This window comes from Neodothiora populina, assembly GCF_041146345.1.
Source record: "Neodothiora populina strain CPC 39397 chromosome Unknown canker_contig_1, whole genome shotgun sequence".
Taxonomy (NCBI): Eukaryota; Fungi; Ascomycota; class Dothideomycetes; order Dothideales; family Dothioraceae; genus Neodothiora; species Neodothiora populina.
Genome location: NW_027191419.1, coordinates 841775 through 860903, shown reverse-complemented (window position 1 = coordinate 860903; position 19129 = coordinate 841775). Strand labels below are relative to the sequence as shown.

Here is a 19129-nt window from a genome sequence, read left to right as displayed (position 1 = left end):
ATAATAGTCGCTCGAATTGTCTGCAAAGTGTCGACGCCCAGAACACTGATCTTGATGGCGTTTCGGCTGATCGACGACGTGGAACGTTCTGTGGATCGACGACCTCGCAGGTCGGGGGCCGGATGCCATAAGAGCGCGCAAATCCGACCGACATTACTGCCTCTACTAAAATCACTGTTATATTGGAAGGTTGCTATTGACTGCACAATTAGGGGGCGGCAACGTCCACAGCTAGGTCGTGCTCGATATTGCTACACGGAAGCTACGGTCACTCGGATGCAATATACCGAGCGGCTCTAGGGACGTCCTAAAGTCATTGCCATCGATCTGATGCAAAAAGTTCCCGATGAACTCTGTAAAGTTCCGACAAAAGGCCAGTGTCTGCATCGATTGAAGAATAATTATTTATTCCTACATGATCTGCTAGCTGAGGTACTGAGAAGTGTACTCCGTACTTGTGCTCGGATACTGTTGGGCATCGCGAGATAAGCGAGCTTGTGAAGTCTCGATTGTTATGGCCGTTACTGGGATCAAACAGCCCCACCAAGTCAGCCTTTGACACCTGTGTTTCAGGTTTCGACTTCATTTCTCCTGACCCACCCTCGCTTGTTCTCTGATACAGACATAGCTTGCCACGCCTTGCCTCTTTACTCTTGCACGTTGTCCAAACTAACGAAGAACCGCGTTAGACGAGGACATGACCTCTCGCAATTGACTCCGAAAAAGCCTCTGCGATGAGACTTTCTGTCATCCGGTTCTGTAAAGGTATCCATATCTAATGCTGCAGACCCGTGTGGCTTTGTGAGAATGGTCTAAAGATGCGCGGCACATCGCTCTTGCGCAAGTTGTCACTCCTATTGCTTGTCCATTGCTTGTTTCCCCATGTCTTACGGCTCGGTTATATCCTAAGTTCGACCTAGGTCGCAGTCAAAGGCCCAGGCTAGCCACATTATCCCACTATCGCGCTTGTAGCGTCTCATATATCCCACACAACGTGGACCGTTCAGCATCATAGTCTGTATTTGTCAATTGCCAGGTAGGCCGATTCACCTGACGGACGCCCTTGAATCTACTAAGCAAGCGATGGACTCCCCTACAACCCTGTGGAAGGATCCTGATGGGCCGAAGTGGGCTGTTCCTAGTCAAGCCTCGACAAGCCTCGACAAGTATAAGTCTTGACTTTCTCGTTCTTCTTTTGTGATTTCTCTTCCATCAAAGTCTGTCTTTCATTCACATTCACTCTTTCTTGAATCCTTTCTCTACCTTAACAAAGCGTGCCATTCTTTTCACGCTTATTTTCTTCCTGCCAAAATGAAGGCCTCCGTTCTCGCTCTTGCCACGGCAGCTGGTTCTGCCTACGCCGCTCAGGCTCAAGCATACGCCCAATGTACAGCTGATTTATGACAATGATCGTAGTTGCCATGGATGACTGACATTTGACTTTTAGGCGGTGGTTCCGGCTGGGCTGGTGCCACTGAGTGTGCCCAAGGATGGCACTGCCAGGCCCAAAACCCTTACTACTCCCAGTGTGTTGCTGGAGCTGCTTCAGGTGAGGACTAGACACCAAGACACTGATAAGCATGCCACTGACGATCTGCAGGAGTTGCCAGTAGCGCCGCTCCCGCCACCACTCTCGCCACCAAGACGGCCCCCGCTTCTAGCACCCACACCTCTGTTGTCAAGGCATCTTCGGTCGCTCAGTCGAAGGCGCCTGCAACCTCCGTTGTTGCTGCATCCCACGTCGCTTCCTCGTCCGTGGCTTCGTCCTCAGCAGTCGTCGTTCACACGTCTGCTGCCTCTTCGACCATCTCGGTCGCACGCACCTCCGTTGCTGCCACTAAACCTGCAGCCTCAGCCAGCGCATCCGCCGGCAAGGTCAATTATGCTGGTGTCAACATCGGTCAGTATATGGTCCTTGTATGATACGATCAAGAGACTGACTTTGTTTTCAGCTGGTTTCGACTTCGGCTGCAGCACTGATGGTACCTGCTCCAGCGGTGGTCAGGTTGACCCCGGTGACAAGGGCAAGACTCAGATGCAGCACTTTGTCACTGACGACGGCCTCAACGCTTTCCGTCTGACCGTCGGATGGCAATACCTTGTCAACAGCCAGCTCGGCGGCACCCTCGACGCGACCAACTTCGCCGCCTACGACGCTCTCGTGTCCAACTGTCTCGCTGTCGCCGAGATGTGCATTGTCAGCATCCACAACTACGCTCGCTGGAACGGACAGATCATCGGCCAAAGCGGCGGTAGTGTGACCAACGCCCAGTTCACCTCGCTCTGGTCTCAGCTCGCGACCAAGTACGCCTCCAAGCCCAAGGTCGCCTTCGGCCTCATGAACGAGCCCCACGATGTGCCCGACATCACCACCTGGGCCTCTACCGTCCAGGAAGCCGTGACCGCGATCCGCAAGGCCGGCGCCACCGACAACCTCATCCTCCTGCCCGGAAACGACTGGACCCACGCCGCCAGCTTTGTCTCGGACGGCTCTGCCGCCGCGCTCAACAAGGTCACCAACATCGACGGAACCACCAAGAACATCGCCTTCGACGTGCACCAGTACCTCGACGGTGACGGCAGCGGTACCAGCACTTCTTGCAGCTCCAGCCACGCGTCTGACTTTGAGTCGCTCGCCACCTGGCTCCGCAGCAACGGTCGCCAGGCCATGCTCACCGAGATCGGCGGCGGTGCTTCCGACAGCTCTTGCTTGCAGATGGTCTGCGAGGCTCTCCAGACGCTCATGAAGAACTCTGATGTCTACCTTGGCTGGACCGGCTGGGCTGCCGGATCTTTCGATTCTTCCTACGCTCTGTCCGAGACCCCCAACGGTTCCACCGACCAGCAGTTGGTCACCAAGTGCATCGCTGGTGTCTTCAACGCTTAAGGTTTTTTTGGACCTTAGATCTGGATACAAAAGAACCATCTGATTACGGAAAACAAAAAGGGGAAGTAGGCTTGCGGAATTAAGGCGGGATAGGAAAACAATACAAAGACGGCGGCTTCCATTTCTTAGTGTATTTTATCATCATTGCATAACAATTGATCTTCTTCTTCTTCTTCTTCGCTATCAAGAGTGCCAAACGGACTTGTGAACATGAGCATTTGGGTATTTGTAATTACCTCAGGAACATGGCTGCCAGAACACGCAGTGAATACTACAGCCCTCACTGACAACGCTATACTACTACCCCGCAGTAACCCCGTGCACTTCCTCATGCGCCCACACTGTATGTACACGCAGACAAGCATGATACAAAAAAGCTACACCCCCGACAAGCGAAGCAAGATACTCGACAAGCAAGCACTGCTCAAAGCCTCACGACAAGGTGGGTATACGCAGGAGAACCCCCCCCCCCCTGACCTCGGTACGCAGACACAGACACAGCCACAGACACAGACACAGACACAGACACAGACATGAAACCACGCACCAGGGCCCCGATCGCCCCTCAACGGCCTGGTAGGTACTGCATGTAGGCATTTTAAACGTTGACGATGATAATGCTGCGAAAAAGGGGGAGTCAAGGCCTCGAGGGAAGTGAGGTGCAGGTAAAGTACAGGGGACCCAGGAAACAGTATGATGGTATGATAGAGTGGTGAGGTGAGGTTTGTAGTTATGGCGTGCATGTGGGTGGGCTACATGCATGCATGCAGGTGGGTTGACTTGGTTTACTAAGGATGCCTGCAGGATGCATGCGGGACTATGTGCATACGTGCATATAGAGGATGCTAAGCGAGGGTGGGGGCATGCAGCTTTGTCTTTGTTGCGTGCCTGGGTTCCTTGGTTCTTCTGAGGTCGTCTGGTGTCGTCGAGTACTCGATCCAAGAAGCTGGGACGAAAGTTATGTGATCCATCGCTGACGTCTGTGGACTACCGTAGCGGACTGAAGCAGGCAGATGAATAAACAACACAAATAGTCAAACTCCTTGCATCGCTTGAGACACTCACTTACCCATCTTGCATAAACCCATCTTGCATAATCTAGTGTACAGTGATCGTGACAAGCAAACAAGACAACGAAAAGCCCAAAAAGGCGATTCGAGATAGTGCGTTAGACTCCTAGACCACTGAGACCAATATAACGGTGTCGGCACACTTTACCTGCCCTGTGTGCCTCCATTCAGCACAGATAGAGTGAGGGGGAGTAGATTAGGGTATGAGACATGTGCACATGCAAGTAAAACACTATGACCCAAAGCCGTTGAAAGGCCATGCATGCCTTTTTTCCGCGGAAAGATTGTCTTACTGTAGTGTATTCGGCGAAACAACGAGATGGATATGTAAATGGATATGCAGATGCAGATTTGAGATTGGCATGTGTGTGTGTGTATATTGTCCTAGAATGGTAAGGTAGTCAGATGGAGAACGTCGTGATGTGATGGGATCAAGACAATATAGAAAAAACCCACCAACCCGTCTTTCGCTCTCCCCTCTGCCTTTTTACCCTCGCCAGCCGCTCTAAGCGAAGACGGATCTGTACTGCTTGATTGCTCCTAATTATGCGCGAAATGATCTACCATCTATCTAACCATTTATCATCCATCATGCAATGTGACGCAGGGCAATGTGACATGCATGCTGTGAGAGCATGGTACATGTGTCATGATCGTTTGCCCATCACGTGCCTTGAACTACCTATAGCACCTGCTCATGTATGCCTACCCGCTTAGTCCTGGGCGAAACATGAATATAGTGCACGCCGAAGAGGACAGAGAGGATAGAGAAGCAGGAGCAGCGACTACCATTCCCCAGGTGGTGTGCAAACACACCATACACAATAACCAAAGTCTTCGGGAAAAGAGAAACATTGGAGATATGAGAAACGCCAGAGACATTAGAGTAGGTTGTCTGCATTCGAATGCATTGTAGAACTTTTTGTTGTTGTTTCATTCATCCCTTTCCCCTTTTTTTGATTCATCTGACTTCAATTCTACAAAAAAGAGGTGGAGAGGACTCTTGCTTTCCGTATCACAATTAGAGATCAGCGGAGAAAAAAGCCATTCACTAAAAGGCAACTCTCGTCCTCATCTCGCCAATTTTCTTCTCCACTTCTCTCACGGTGCGGTCGAGCTCGGCGGCGATGCGCTCCTTGCCGTCTCTGCTCAGCAAGAAAAACCTCTCGCACAAGTCTCCGTCGACGACTCCCTTGACGGGAGCATAATATGATCTGTACATCAAATGGTCTCTGCCCGCCAGGGGACCGGCGCCATCCTCTGTTCTCAAGTGTCCCTCGAGCGCGGTGAAGAAATCGACGTCCTCGCGGTCTACGAATGGAACAAAAATGCCCAGTGTACCCTGCAGACCGGCCCAGAAGATAATCTCCTGTCCGCCCGGCACGAGTGACGTCTTCTGGATGCTCGTAGGAATGTCTTGCACAAAGTCGTGGAGCTGCAGTTGTAATCGGTTCGGCGTGCCTTGTAGGTATCCCTTCTCGTTGGCCAAGAAGCTTGCGGCGCCCGGCTCGTCGGCTTCGTCGGAAATCTGCTTGGGACATCTCGTGATCCAGAAATTGCCAAACTTGTCGCCTCCGGCAACGGTGTCGTAGTCCAGCATGGTGAAGTTTGTCGTCCAGCGCGCGACCGTGTCGTCGGCGAACGGGGTCAGCTTGTTGGTCGATCTGTTATATACGACAAAGGTGACGGATTCCTGCACGTCACCGACGACGATCCTGTTGCCCTGGGTCTGCAGAGCGACGATCTGAGTGCCTGACGGCATACGGGTACGGGACTTGCGCAACAGAGCTTTCATGCCCAGATCATATACGAAAAGCTCGTTACCCACACCCAGTGCGACGCGGCCCTGGAAGGGCAGCAGAGCGTAGATTGGCGAAGGAAACTCGGTCTTGTGGATGAGTTCCAGCTCCTTGCCGGGAGCGAGCACACGGTACACATGGACGGATCCGGTCACGGGCGGGGGTGCGGCTTTGGTGGGATCCCGCGGGCCCGGAGGTCGCATGTGCTTGCCGGTGCCGACAAGCAGGAAGACCTCGCCGTCCTGGTTCTCAAAAGGCACCATGGCGCAGCTCAGGGCGGCCTCGTTGTCTGTCAGGTCGACAGAGTAAGCGATCGGGTCTTCGCCCTCTTCCACATTGGCGAGCGGGTCGACAACCTGGATACACGAAGACCAGTAGCCGTTGGCGCGAGGCCAGCCGAACTGCTCATTGGGACCCAGTCGACGTTTCTCTTCTTCGGTGCGGTTGGGGTCCTCGAGCAGCTGTGCTTGTGCCGAGGCGGGGAGGGTGTTGGGGTCGGATTGCACGACATGCAGATAACGGAAGTCGGGGTGGCGGCAGAATGCTCTGGGGGTGTGTTGCAGAGGGATCGACTTGGTCAGGATGTTTTTCGACGTGTCGGGAATGGAGAAGACGCTGTTTGGGCATTGTTAGTCTGTCTGTTTGAAGTATATTTGCATGGTAAAAAAATGGAAGACTTACAAGATCTCGGCGCCACGCAGAGCGACGACGAACTGGCGAGAGATCTGTCGTCCTCGGCTTCCGGTGACGGTGGAGCGCAGCATGCTGGCACTGTTGAACGAGTGATAGTCCAGCGGGGTCAGCAAGAGCTCCTTTGTCTCGGGATGAGGGTAGGAGAGAAAGGTCCTGGCACCGCAGGCGAGAAGAGCAGGAGTGTTTTTGATCATGACGGGATACAGCTTGGCCTCGTCCGCACCGAGGAAGCGAGAGCGCACGTCTCCGAGCTCGCCCGTCACGTCGTCGAGCACAGCGCGCAGATAGAGGCCAGAGTAGAGACCGACGTGCACGAAAGTGGTCATGCCGGTCGAGTCTTCCATGGGCAGAATGACAATGGAGCGCGGAGGAGAAGTCAGCGACTGGATCGACTGCGACTTGAGCATCTCGCCGCCGCCGGGATCCAGAGAGTAGACTCGGATCGTCGAGTCGTCGCAGCCGACGACGAGGAAGGGCGAGCGCACACGTCCCTCGGGCACATGGCCCATGTGCATGGCCTGCACGACTCCCGACACGCTCACAACGTCGCTGCCCTGCTCGTACTCCTGGATGCGCTTGCCGTCCTGCGAGACTTCGAAATACAACAGCTCGCCCGAGCTCAGGGCAATGGCGAGCTGCTGGTGGTTGTTGGTGGCCTTGAGGATGGTGCGGTGAGCGGGACACTTCCAGTCCGCCGCCTGCGCATCGTCGCCCGTGTGGAAGCGGAAGCCCCTGTCCCACACCTGCAGGATGCCGACGTCGCCCATCAGTCCCATGTGGATCGTCGTCACGTCGCCGCGCAGCCCGTGGTCGTGCACCTCGTGCGTGTTCTCGCCAGCCTCGAGGAAGAGCGTCTGGTTGGTGAAGCCCAGGACGATGTACTTGTCTGCGTCGGCGAATCTGTCGTTGGCGACGGTCCAGATGTTCGAGGGCGCGTCGGGCAGTTCTGCGTGCGTCTGCTCGTTGACGCCCAGTCCGTTGCTGATGACCTTGAGCGAGCTGCGGATCCCCGTGCCCGCCGTCGTGTAGATTTTCCAGTCGTCTCTGCCGTCCACGTCCTCGACGAGCGTGTGGCGTTGCGGGTGCGAGCTGGGCAGCGTGGCCGACGGCTCGACGTTCTCGTACTCGTGCGGGAAGAAGTAGGGGATGATCTTCGTGTCGTCGTCTTCGTAGTCGGCGCTGTTGGTGATGGGCTCGATGTCCATGCCGAGATTGAGGAAGCGGTAGAACTTGCTGTCGCCCTGATCCGAGGCGACAAAGAGGTAGCCGCTCTTGAGGATGCACATGGTGGTGGCGACGGGGAACGAGTCGAAGTAGCGCAGCTCGACGTTGCCCACCTCGCCCGTCTTGCGGCCCTTGTCGTCCTCGGCCAGATCCATCGTCAGCTTGAACAGGTCGCCGTCGTCCGTCTGCAGAAGATGGAAGAAGCCCGCCTTGAAGCGGTGCACGACGCCGGCCACGATGCGTCGCTCGCGGTCCGGGTTCTCGAGCGCGCCCCGTCGGCGGGGGATCAGCACGGAGCGCGGCTCCTGGTTGTTGTGGCGGTACGTGATCTTCCCCTCGGAACACACGACGACACCGCTGGGCCCGTCGAGGCCGCCGGGGACGGGAAAGACGAGGTTCGACGAGTAGTCCACCACCTCGGCCCACTCGCGCACGACGTGGTTGAGACCCAGGTCGACGCGATAGTATACCAGCAGCTTCTCCCTGTTCTCATACGAAATGTCCGTCGGGTCCTGGTCGCTGTCCGTGTAGTCGACCTCGAGGGCGGCAAAGACGGGGTTCTGGAAGTTTGTGTCGACGGCGCACAGGGCGAAGGTCAGCGTCTGCGCCTTGTTGACCTCCTGCGGCGACGAGATTGTGATCTGCTGCTCTTGATTCCGGTTGAGGAAGTAGACGACCTTGTTCTTCTCGACGGCGGCGAACATGGTGCAGCGCCCGCGGGGGTCCGAGGCGACATACTGGCCCGGGATGGTGCGACGGATGCCCGACTTGCCGAAGGTCTCGAGGTGGACGCGCTCGAAGCGGTTCTTGACTTCGTCGTAGCTCAGCAGCGTGATGCGCCCCGAGTCGGACGACACAATGATGACGTCTCGCGGCGTGCCGGGGACTCTGGACGAAGACAGACTCCGCAGGATGCCAAAGGCGTTGGTTGTGATGAGGGTGGTGACCTTGTCCGTGTCCTTGTCGATGCTGACCAGACTCAGTCTCTCGGCCTGCGCCAGCACGACCTGCTGTTCCTTGGGTCTCGAGGCGACAAAGTTTCCGACCATGGCGTGCGTGATCATCCCTGCCGGTTGAAGGGTCAGGGAGTACATGCACATGTGCGAAGTGATGGACATGGTTGCGCGATGTCGGGATGGTCAAGCGTTCCCGCGAGGGGGAAGCTTGAAGTGATGTGGGTTCTGATTCCTTGTTTGCGACAGTCGAGTGCGAGAGCGAGAGAGAGAGATGGAGATGTAGTGAGATCGAGGATAGAGATAGATAGAAACAGAGAGAGAGAGAGAGAGAGAGAGAGAGAGAGAGAGAGAGAGCGAGAGCGGCGCAGATGGGTCACGTGTCGAAGGAATTCAATGAACCACAGGAAGGCGCGGCCTGATGAGGCAGGCGCCGGTAGAGCAAAGTGGTATAGAAAGAGGAAGTCGCGCGTCCAGCTCCAGGATGGTGAGAGTAGGTCCGTGTAGATACGAGTAGATCCGACAAATAAGGAACTTGTTGTGTCCCAGCTGTTCTTCCCTCCAGCTCTTCTATTCTTGCTAGTGTCAATCGATTATACAGTAGCGACAGCACCTTTCCCCGTCGGACTGAGAGTGGAAAGAGGGAGGAGGATGAATTGATGGATAAATTGATTGACGGAGTGATACAGTAGCTCAAAGTGATAGCCCTGGAGATTATCAGACGCAAGAGAGAGAGAGAGATGTCAATGCCAAGCCTCTCCTCCGATCTCCGAACTCTGAACCTGCCCTTTTCAATTACAGAGAAGCAGATGGCCCAAGCTCTGTATTTTCTTCCAGGTCAAGTACCTTAGGTAAGGTATGCTGTATGAGGCGATCAAGCGAATATGAACGTATAGATATCATGTGAGCATATATATCCACATATATATGTATATGTACACTCGATGTTCATATATCTACAAAATCAACGGTAGGCAAATAAACAGTTAGACAGAATAAAGTCATTGATCTTTTCATCTCTCATCCTAGCAGTCCACACTTCCTTCCTTCTCACTTCCTCTTCCCACCTGCAGTCTACTGCTCGAGATAGGTGTAGTACTGGTTGACATACTCGAAGAACGACGCCTTGTAGTGACGTTCCTGGGTGGTGTAGTTGACGTACTGAAGTCCAAACCTGACACTGGTGCCCGAGAACCACTCGAAGTTGTCCACGAAACTCCACGACATGACACCGCGGATGTGAATGCCCTCGCTGATGCTGATGAGCAGCGCCTCCATGAACTTCTTATAGTAGTCTGTTCGGATGGTGTCGTACAAGATGGACGGCAGGTCCTGCTTCGAGTTCTCGTACGGCTCGGCGAAGCCCATCTCCGAGATGGCGATGCCGCCCGCGGGGTTCCATCTACGCATGATGTCGCGCATGAACTCGGGAACCCAGTCTGCGGCGTTGCTAAGCCAGCTGGCCAGAGGGTCGGCAGCGGGGCCGATCGCCCATCCGCCGGCTGACGGAGAGTAGTACTGCGATGTGTTGTAGCATGAGGGGTACAAGGGGTTGCTGACATTGGCCAAGCAGCCCTCGACGCCGTCATCGGGAGCAAAGTAGACGGACGAAGTGTAGGCGTCTTGGGCGAAAAAGTCTGCGGATCCGTTGATCAAGGCGCGCTCTTCCGCCGTGAAGGGGGGAAGGAAGTCGTCCGTGTATTGGCGCACGGCGGCGTTGAAGTCGCCGTTGAGGAAGACAGGGTCCGCGAACCATCCCTCCATGAAATCCCATGCGCGTGCGGTGGCGTTGAGGTCGGCGGAAGAGTTGGTGGCGGGGATCTTGCCACCACCGTTGTTCTTGAAGGCGATGTTGCTGTTGGGGACAAGCTCCTTGCCGAGACGGTAGGCCTTGGCGTGGGCGAGAAGGATGTTCTTGCCGCAGACGAACTTCTGGTGCTCGCCGGCGATGGTGTAGTTCTTGAAGTAGTCCGTCGGGTAGGGGTACTCGGAGCAGGCCTCGATGGGCTCGTTGATGGTGAACCAGTCCTTGACTCTGTCGCCGAAGCTGGAGTAGGCAATGCGGGCGTATGTGACAAAGTCGTCGACAATCTGTTCGGACAACCAGCCACCGTACTCGTTCTGCAGGAGAAGCGGCAGGTCCCAATGGTACAGAGTGGCCATCGGGGTCATGTTGTAGTGCAGGCAAGTGTCGATGACATCGTTGTAGTGATCGATTCCGAGCTGGTTGACCGGGCCCTTGCCGAACGGAAGGATACGGGTCCAGGCAATACTGAAAGAGTAGTGCTTCATGCCCATGGCAGCAATACGGGCAATGTCCTGCTTGTAGAGGTAGTAGTGGTTGTCCGTCACATCACCAGTGACGTTGTTGAGCACGTAGTTGGTGGCGCGGTGGGGCAGCAGATCCCAGATGGAGGGACCCTTGCCCTCTGCCTTGGCCGCACCTTCGACCTGGAAAGCAGCGCCGGCGACGCCAAAGAAGAAGTCCTTGGGGAAAGACCAGGACTCATTCTTTGTGGACAGCGGCACCTCTCTGCCAGGAGGGAAAGCAGGGAAGTGGATGAAGGGAGGAGGGATGAGCGAGTGAGACGGCACCGGGGTTGCCTCTACAGTGGTAGTGATGGCAGCTGGTGTCACGGGACCGACGAAGATGTTCCAGATGTCGTCGAGGTTCATGTTCAGAGCAGTGGTGTAAGCATCAATGTTGGCCACGGTGCTACCATTGGATGCAGTGGTAGTCGCATTGATGTGACTGGTGGCAAAGTAAGATGCATTCTGGGCCAGGGCACCGCCTGCCAGCATCAACAGAGGGACGACTAGAGACATGGTGCTTTGAGGGAAAAGCGCAGTCGGTGAGGAGTAGAAGCAGAGACCGACTACGACCTATCAATGGGTTCTTATAGTCGCCATCGACGGAATGGAGGGCGAGCATGCATAGCGAAGACGGCGAGATCGAGGATCGGGAGCCGGACCGGCATCAGCCATTGCACGTCAACAGCATCTTTCGGGAGATGTGAGGTGACTCTGGCTCGAGGCGACGTGCGGTTCAAGGTATGGACGGTAGCATCACATCGGATATCTAGTGCTATACCAGGATACAACGCTGAGTTCCCGCGGCAGGACCGGGATAATGTCATGCGAGGGCGGACGACAGAGACGGTCCATGAGTGTGGTCACGGATGAGGGGTGCATATGATGTGGGGAACATGCGCGGGCGGTGGATGCGGGTCACAATAAATCAGGTCCATATCGTAGGTACCTTACGTAGGTGTGCGCACAGCGGCTTCTCTGACTGCATCGATATTCGGCAATAGATCTGTAGAAGGACGCCGGATAATATTGCCTTGAAGTCGATGATTACTCAGACCGTGGTCAGGAACAGAGTGATCCTTGTACAAGGATACAGTAAAGGTCACCTGTGCCTGGATTAGTGTGCGGATAGAGGATGCTGCACCGACCATCATTTCCTCGTTGAGTAGAGGTCGACAGCCACCCTTCACGGCCTGGTCTGGAGATGGCGGAGGAGTTGGCAGAGTCGGCAGTTGGGGGGATGGGGATGTCCGTTTGTCGATGGAGGCCGAGATATGATCAGATACGATTAGATGGAGAGACAAGATCAGATGAGGACGGGAGACAGATAAGATGGAATGACGTCGACCTCTCCAGCTCCTTCTAGAAGTTGCGACAGAGCCCGATCAGGAAGTGACTAGCAGGAACTGGCAGGAACTGGCAAGAAGTGGCAGGCGCTGGCATCGAGTGGTGTGTTGTAGACTGTTGTAGACATCTCCTGATGACTCCGTGGCATTCCGTGTTTTGTTTGCTTCCAGGAGAAAGACACCAAGGATATTAAGGACAGCAGCATAGCAGCCCGACTTGTGGTTTAGCCATTCACATACACCACTCACAATAAGCTTACTTACTTAGTTACCTTGCCTCGATCAAGTACATACAAAAGCTTGCATCCCACATCAGGGACAAGATATCGAAAGACAAGAATCACAACATCACGAACCTTACGACCTGAATAACACACCGTCACAATGGCATCTGGCCTACAGTTCACAGATCGGGCGTCTCAGGCTCTGTCTGACGCCCAAGATCTCGCACAACAATACTCACACTCGCAGCTGCAGCCGCTGCACCTGGCCATTGCCCTGCTCGACCCTCCGCCGGATCTGTCCAAAGACCAACAGAACGGACCGGCGGCAGAGCCGTCACTGTTCAAGCAGGTGATAGAACGAGCACACGGCGATGCACAGCAGGCGCTGCGGGCGTTCAACAAGGCCATGGTGCGCCTTCCCTCGCAGGATCCGCCGCCAGAGCAGCTGTCGATGAGTCCGGCATTCAGCAAACTCCTGCGCAGCGCCGCCGACATGCAGAAGACGCAGAAGGACAGCTACATCGCCGTCGACCACCTCATCTCGTCGCTCGTGCAAGACTCGGCAGTGCAGAGAGGTCTCGCCGAGGCCAACATCCCCAACACCAAGCAGATCGACAACGCCATCCAGCAGATCAGAGGCACCAAGCGAGTCGACTCGAAGACGGCAGACGCCGAGGGCGAGAGCGAGAACCTCAAGAAGTTCACCATCGACATGACGGCCATGGCCAGGGAGGGCAAGATGGACCCCGTCATCGGCCGCGAAGACGAGATCCGCCGCGTGATCCGCATCCTGTCGCGACGCACCAAGAACAACCCCGTGCTGATCGGAGAGCCGGGAGTGGGCAAGACGACCGTGGTCGAGGGTCTGGCGCAGCGCATAGTCAACGCCGACGTGCCCGCCAACCTCGCCGCCTGCAAGCTGCTCTCGCTCGACGTCGGCTCCCTCGTCGCCGGGTCTAAGTACCGCGGAGAGTTCGAGGAGCGCATGAAGGGCGTGCTCAAGGAGATCGAGGACAGCAAGGAGATGATTGTGCTGTTCGTCGACGAGATCCATCTGCTCATGGGCGCCGGCTCTTCGGGCGAGGGGGGAATGGACGCCGCCAACCTGCTCAAGCCCATGCTCGCCCGCGGCCAGCTGCACTGCATCGGCGCCACCACGCTGGCCGAGTACCGCAAGTACATCGAGAAGGACCAGGCCTTTGAGCGTCGCTTCCAGCAGGTGCTGGTCAAGGAGCCCTCGGTGCAAGAGACGGTGTCTATACTGCGTGGATTGAAGGAGAAGTACGAGGTGCACCACGGAGTCACCATCCTCGACGGCGCCATCGTCTCGGCCGCCACTCTCGCCGCCCGCTACCTGACCCAGCGTCGCCTGCCCGATTCCGCCGTCGACCTCATCGATGAAGCCGCCGCCGCCGTGCGCGTCACTCGCGAGTCGCAGCCCGAAGCCCTCGACAACATGGAGCGCCGCCTGCGCCAGCTCGAGATTGAGATCCACGCCCTGTCCCGCGAGAAGGACGACGCCTCACACACGCGTCTCGAAGACGCCAAGCTCGAGAAGCAGAACGTCGAGGAAGAGCTGCGTCCGCTGAGGGAAAAGTACGAGTCGGAGAAACAGCGCAGCAAGGAGATCCAGGAGGCCAAGCTCAAGCGCGACTCGCTCATGACCAAGATGCACGAGGCCGAGCGCATCCGTGACTTGCAGACCGCGTCAGACCTCAAGTACTTCGCCATCCCCGACATCGAGGAGCGCATCAAGACGCTGGAGAAAGAGAAGCTCGCCGCCGACATTGAACAGGCGCGCAACGGCGAGGCTGGCGAGGCTCTGTTGACCGACGCTGTGGGCCCCGACCAGATCAACGAGATTGTCGCTCGCTGGACCGGCATCCCCGTCACTCGTCTCAAGACGACGGAGAAGGACAAGCTGCTGCAGATGGAGCGTCATCTCGCCGACGTCGTTGTTGGCCAGAGGGAAGCCGTCACTTCCGTCTCCAACGCCATCCGTCTGCAGCGCTCCGGTCTGTCGAACCCCAACCAGCCGCCTTCTTTCCTCTTCTGTGGTCCATCCGGCACCGGCAAGACTCTGCTGACCAAGGCCCTCGCCGAGTTCTTGTTCGACGACCCTCGCGCCATGATCAGATTCGACATGTCCGAGTACCAGGAGCGACACTCGTTGTCTCGCATGATCGGTGCTCCTCCGGGCTACGTCGGTCACGATGCCGGCGGTCAACTCACCGAGTCTCTGCGCCGCCGCCCCTTCTCCATCTTGTTGTTCGACGAAGTCGAAAAGGCGGCCAAGGAAGTCTTGACCGTTCTGCTCCAGCTCATGGACGACGGTCGCATCACCGACGGTCAAGGCAGAGTCATCGACGCCAGGAACTGCATTGTCGTCATGACGTCCAACCTGGGCGCCGAGTACCTCGCTCGTCCCAACGCGCCAGACGGCAAGATCGACCCGACCACCCGCGAGTTGGTCATGGGTTCTCTGCGCAACTACTTCCTGCCCGAGTTCCTGAACCGCATCTCCAGCATCGTCATCTTCAACCGTCTCACCAAGCGCGAGATCAGGAAGATTGTCGACGTGCGTGTCGACGAGATCCAGAAACGCCTGTACGCCAACTCTCGCAACGTGCGCATCCAGCTGTCGGACGCCGTCAAGGACTACCTCGGCAGCGCCGGATACTCGCCCGCGTACGGCGCCCGTCCTCTGGCTCGCCTGATCGAAAAGGAAGTCCTCAATCGTCTTGCTGTTTTGATCCTGAGGGGTTCCATCAGAGACGGCGAGACGGCGCGCGTCGTCCTCGAAGACGGCGCCATCATGGTCTTGCCTAACCACGACTCCGACGCCGACGACAGCGCCGACAGCGACATGTGGGATGAGGAAGACGCCGCCGCCGAGATTCAGGCGAATAACGATGACATGGAGCTTTACGACGAGTAGATTGAGAAAACAAGAAAGAGTAATGCCAGTTCACGACTTGGTTGATTGTTATTCCGTTGTTCGATGCACAGTAAAGCACGGCGTTTGGGTTCCTCTTTCTCTTTACTTACTTTCAGGTATAAATTCAAGCGCTTGGACAATCCTCGACGAGGAAGGGAGGAAGGAATGGATGGATGTCTGTCACACAGAAAAAGCCTTCATACATGTTATATTTCTTTTTATTTATTAGTCGATAGTTATTCTACGACAGACATGACGAATATAAATTAGGGAAAACAAAACCACACACAATGAATGACTTGTGCATAACCGAAGCTCCTTTCGGCGTGAAATGTTTATCATTTCTGGTTCGAAAGTGAATGAAATGCTTGTTGTGACTTGGTCCAATGTACTATAGATAAGTGGCCTGTGATACACAAGTATGGTAACCTGGACGGGATGTATACATTCCTTCTCTGTCTCTTCCTATATCTGTTTCTCTCTCTTTTTTCTTGTTCTTTTTTTACTAAAGACAGATACTCGACTATATCATCCATACCTTTTCTCTCGTGAGACCATCAGGACAAGACCGCTTCTCAGCTCAGTGAAATTCCCTCGGTGGATTCCCCCTCTTCGTGATCCAGCTTGGTGCATGCATACATTACCAGCCAGACTTCTTTGCACGTGGCGCCGTTTTCTCGACTATTATATCGTGCATGTAAAATCATGTCTTTTCCCTCGTGCTTCTTCCTCTCCTCCTAGCCTCACAATCCTGTCGTGCCATCGAATATCGTCACAACGCACTTGAGCACAGCCTGCATAGCACTCATTGATGACATAGACTGCGTGCCCTCGTCTCGAAGCCTTGGCTTTTGAGATCACCATAATGAATGTCGTAGATGGTGGCTGTCCACTCTCTTTGGACATGTGGACCGGGATTGGTCTGTGATGCTCGAGTACACTCCTCTGCTGTTGATCTAGTCTCTCGAGTAGTGGTCAAGGTAGTAATGCAACCTAAAGACATGACTCTCTGATGCATTCGAGGGGCTTGCTCTTCCTTTCATTTGATCTCCTTTGACATGATCCGGCTGAATGTCATCGAGTCCGAACTTAGCGACCTGCGTCGAAGAAATAGATGTCAGGGTCGACCAGGCGCAGATAGCCCGTTGCGCTTTCTTGCCTATGTATTGCCATAGACTTTAAGCGAAGTCGTGTCCTCGGAGGTTGTCATTGGCAGTCGCATGAAACCTCGACGAAGGTCTTCACACCAACCAATTCGAGCAGTGCTAGAAACACCCGCGGGCTCGAACCTGGCTTCGGTCTCGGCAGAGCCATGGCAGATAGGACTTTCGTAGGCAACTGTGACAAAAACTTGTTCCCTCAGCCCTCCGCTCTTCCAGCTTCAAAGGCTCGGTTCCGCGGGTCCTTGCCTCTCTCAAACGCCTTCTCTCTCAGCACCTTCCATTGCTCCTCGGCATGACTCGCCTGGTGTTCTAGCGCGGTGTACTGGTCTTCGTACATGGTTCCAGTACCGTCGAAAACGTGGTTCAACTTTTCGCGAATCTCAGATGCCTTTTTCTTCAATCCGGTGGAAAAGGCGTATTCTTCTTCGCCGCCGAAGCATATACCGTAGCCATCACAATAGCACACGCTCTGCAACGGACAAAACTCGTATTCGCCGGTCCAGAGATACTGCCATACATATTCAAACACACGTCCGGACAGTCGGTCTTCCAGGTCTGAATTGATGATCCAGTCGCGGAGAGAAATGTACCGCTGTCGGGGAAGCAGACGGATGCGATCGCGACTGACGGCCATTTGAGCGCAACATGGCTGAGAGAGAACGTCGGGGACCTTTTCGCCAGGGAACAATTGCTTCCACACACGGCCCATGATCGCTGCTTCGGGGATGTTGATGTCCTCCTCGGTCTCGGTGGGGCGGATGTGCGCTGGACAGCCCGGGTCCCAATGGCATCGCATATTCATGTATCCCTCGCGAAGCACACGCTCAGGCCGCAGCGCTTTCACCATCTCGGCCGCGTTAGAATCGAGAATGTCATTGTTGTGCCACGCGAGCATGTGAGCATGCATGAACATGGTGACGTCGGCGAGGTCGTCGTAATGATCAATGACATATGTCAGATACACCATGGCTTCGTGGCCCTTGTTCTTGGGAACACGATATGTAGCGTTGCCATCGTTGACAACATACACAGCGGCTTTGAATGAAGTCAGTTGATTCAGACCCTGCCCGATCCAGTCCGTGTTCTCCTCTGATGTTTTTGCGATGACAAGAGTCCGACTTGGTTCACGCGCAGATTCCTTGATAGAGGCATCCTTGGCGGGCGGTTCCTTGACCGAAGTTTCCTTTGCGGGAGTTTCCTTTGCGGGAGCCTCCTTTACAGAAGATGCCACCGAAAATGCCTTTGGAGGAGGCTTGGTTACTGAAGATTCCTTAGCAGCAGGGTCTACTACTGCAGTCTTGGATTCATTTTCTATCTTCTACGCAAAATCAGTCACCCATGCACCACTGCAGCAAGACCTGTGCAAGTCGCATAGGTCTTTTGACCAGAGACATACCTGAGGAGGCGGCTCCGCGACAGTCGACGGCGCAACATAAGTGGACGGAGAAGAAGTAGACACAGGGCGATGGTTCAATGGAGTCTCCACTCGGATGACATCTCCGGACCCGAGAGAGTGTCTCGTAACGTAGAAGTACAGAAAAGACAAGACAAAAAAAGAAACTACGAGACAATGGCGCCAGCGATTTTGGACGCTTTTAAGACTCATGACCGACGAAAGGTGGGCCGACTACCATTGACGCAAAACGACGGATGGGAACAGGATAGGCAGAAAGGTATATGAACTGGAAGATGATGAACGCAGAGAGGTGGAAGGATGCAGCGACGAAATCGTGTACTGGACAGTATTGTACCACTGTACCAAGTCACTGTGGTTCCGCCTTATTTACCTGACTACTCGTTCTGGGATTAACTCGGGGGTTTCACGACTTGAATCGAGACTAGCCGATCAACGACCGTCAGCGCACCTGCATGCGATTCCTAACGATCAACGGAGGCATCTGGCAAAAGGCGTTGACAATCAAGTAACGGGCCCTATAAGGCGGCTTGGTTGAGGAAAGTCGTCAGCCGCAGACGGCTGAGACATGGTTTTCCTTAGTGGAGGATATGTCGCTTCACAGCTTGCAGCTCGCAAAGCTACCTAGGTACCTTACTGTAAGCAGCTACCTTCACATGCTCTGCACACGGCGAGAAGTCGATCGTTGGAGATCATTACTCGTAGTCCAGAAGTTGGGGTAGAGCGCGGCACGAGTCCATGATTCGAGAAAGCGAGCTCTTCCTGCGTAACTCGTATGGCTAACGGCTCATGAGATGGTGAAACGTCAGCTGAGTTCTGCTGGAACGAAGGATTGACTTTGTCATGTCTGCTCCCCCCATGTAGTCTGTCAGGGTCGCTCTGTTGACAAAAATAAGTTTAGACTTTCGTGCAAAGATGCGCAATGACCAGCAACTACTGGACTTTCGCATTTGGTGATCCTTGCAGGCGCAGTGCCATATCCTACCTGAGTTAAGGTACACCTAAGGTACCTTAGCTTTCCAAGAGCATGTCCCTCGTACTTGTCATGAAAGCTTAAGTTGGTACCTGGCAGCTCAGCGTGCACCATGGATCTGCGAGGCGAAGTTGA

The 19129-nt window shown here is 55.0% G+C and overlaps 5 protein-coding genes across 5 annotated transcripts; 2 read left to right on the top strand and 3 right to left on the bottom strand.

The window, feature by feature from the left end:
* Positions 1–1311: 1311 nt before the first annotated feature.
* On the top strand, positions 1312–2887 carry AAFC00_000247 (uncharacterized protein; the record flags this gene model as incomplete). The annotated part of the gene is made up of 4 exons (XM_069341878.1): positions 1312–1387; positions 1448–1549; positions 1601–1900; positions 1953–2887. The coding sequence occupies 4 exons, from the start codon at positions 1312–1314 to the stop codon at positions 2885–2887; spliced, it is 1413 nt and encodes a 470-aa protein (XP_069196467.1).
* Positions 2888–5008: 2121 nt separating this feature from the next.
* AAFC00_000246 (uncharacterized protein) lies at positions 5009–8791 on the bottom strand (the record flags this gene model as incomplete). The annotated part of the gene is made up of 2 exons (XM_069341868.1): positions 5009–6371; positions 6438–8791. The coding sequence occupies 2 exons, from the start codon at positions 8789–8791 to the stop codon at positions 5009–5011; spliced, it is 3717 nt and encodes a 1238-aa protein (XP_069196466.1).
* A 909-nt stretch (positions 8792–9700) lies between these two features.
* Positions 9701–11452, bottom strand: AAFC00_000245 (uncharacterized protein; the record flags this gene model as incomplete). Its single annotated transcript, XM_069341855.1, has 1 exon — positions 9701–11452. The coding sequence occupies one exon, from the start codon at positions 11450–11452 to the stop codon at positions 9701–9703; it is 1752 nt and encodes a 583-aa protein (XP_069196465.1).
* Positions 11453–12666: 1214 nt separating this feature from the next.
* On the top strand, positions 12667–15444 carry AAFC00_000244 (uncharacterized protein; the record flags this gene model as incomplete). The annotated part of the gene is made up of 1 exon (XM_069341845.1): positions 12667–15444. The coding sequence occupies one exon, from the start codon at positions 12667–12669 to the stop codon at positions 15442–15444; it is 2778 nt and encodes a 925-aa protein (XP_069196464.1).
* Positions 15445–16803: 1359 nt separating this feature from the next.
* Positions 16804–18213, bottom strand: AAFC00_000243 (uncharacterized protein; the record flags this gene model as incomplete). Its single annotated transcript, XM_069341833.1, has 2 exons — positions 16804–17925; positions 18004–18213. 2 exons carry the CDS (start codon positions 18211–18213, stop codon positions 16804–16806), a joined length of 1332 nt encoding a protein of 443 aa, XP_069196463.1.
* Positions 18214–19129: the final 916 nt, after the last annotated feature.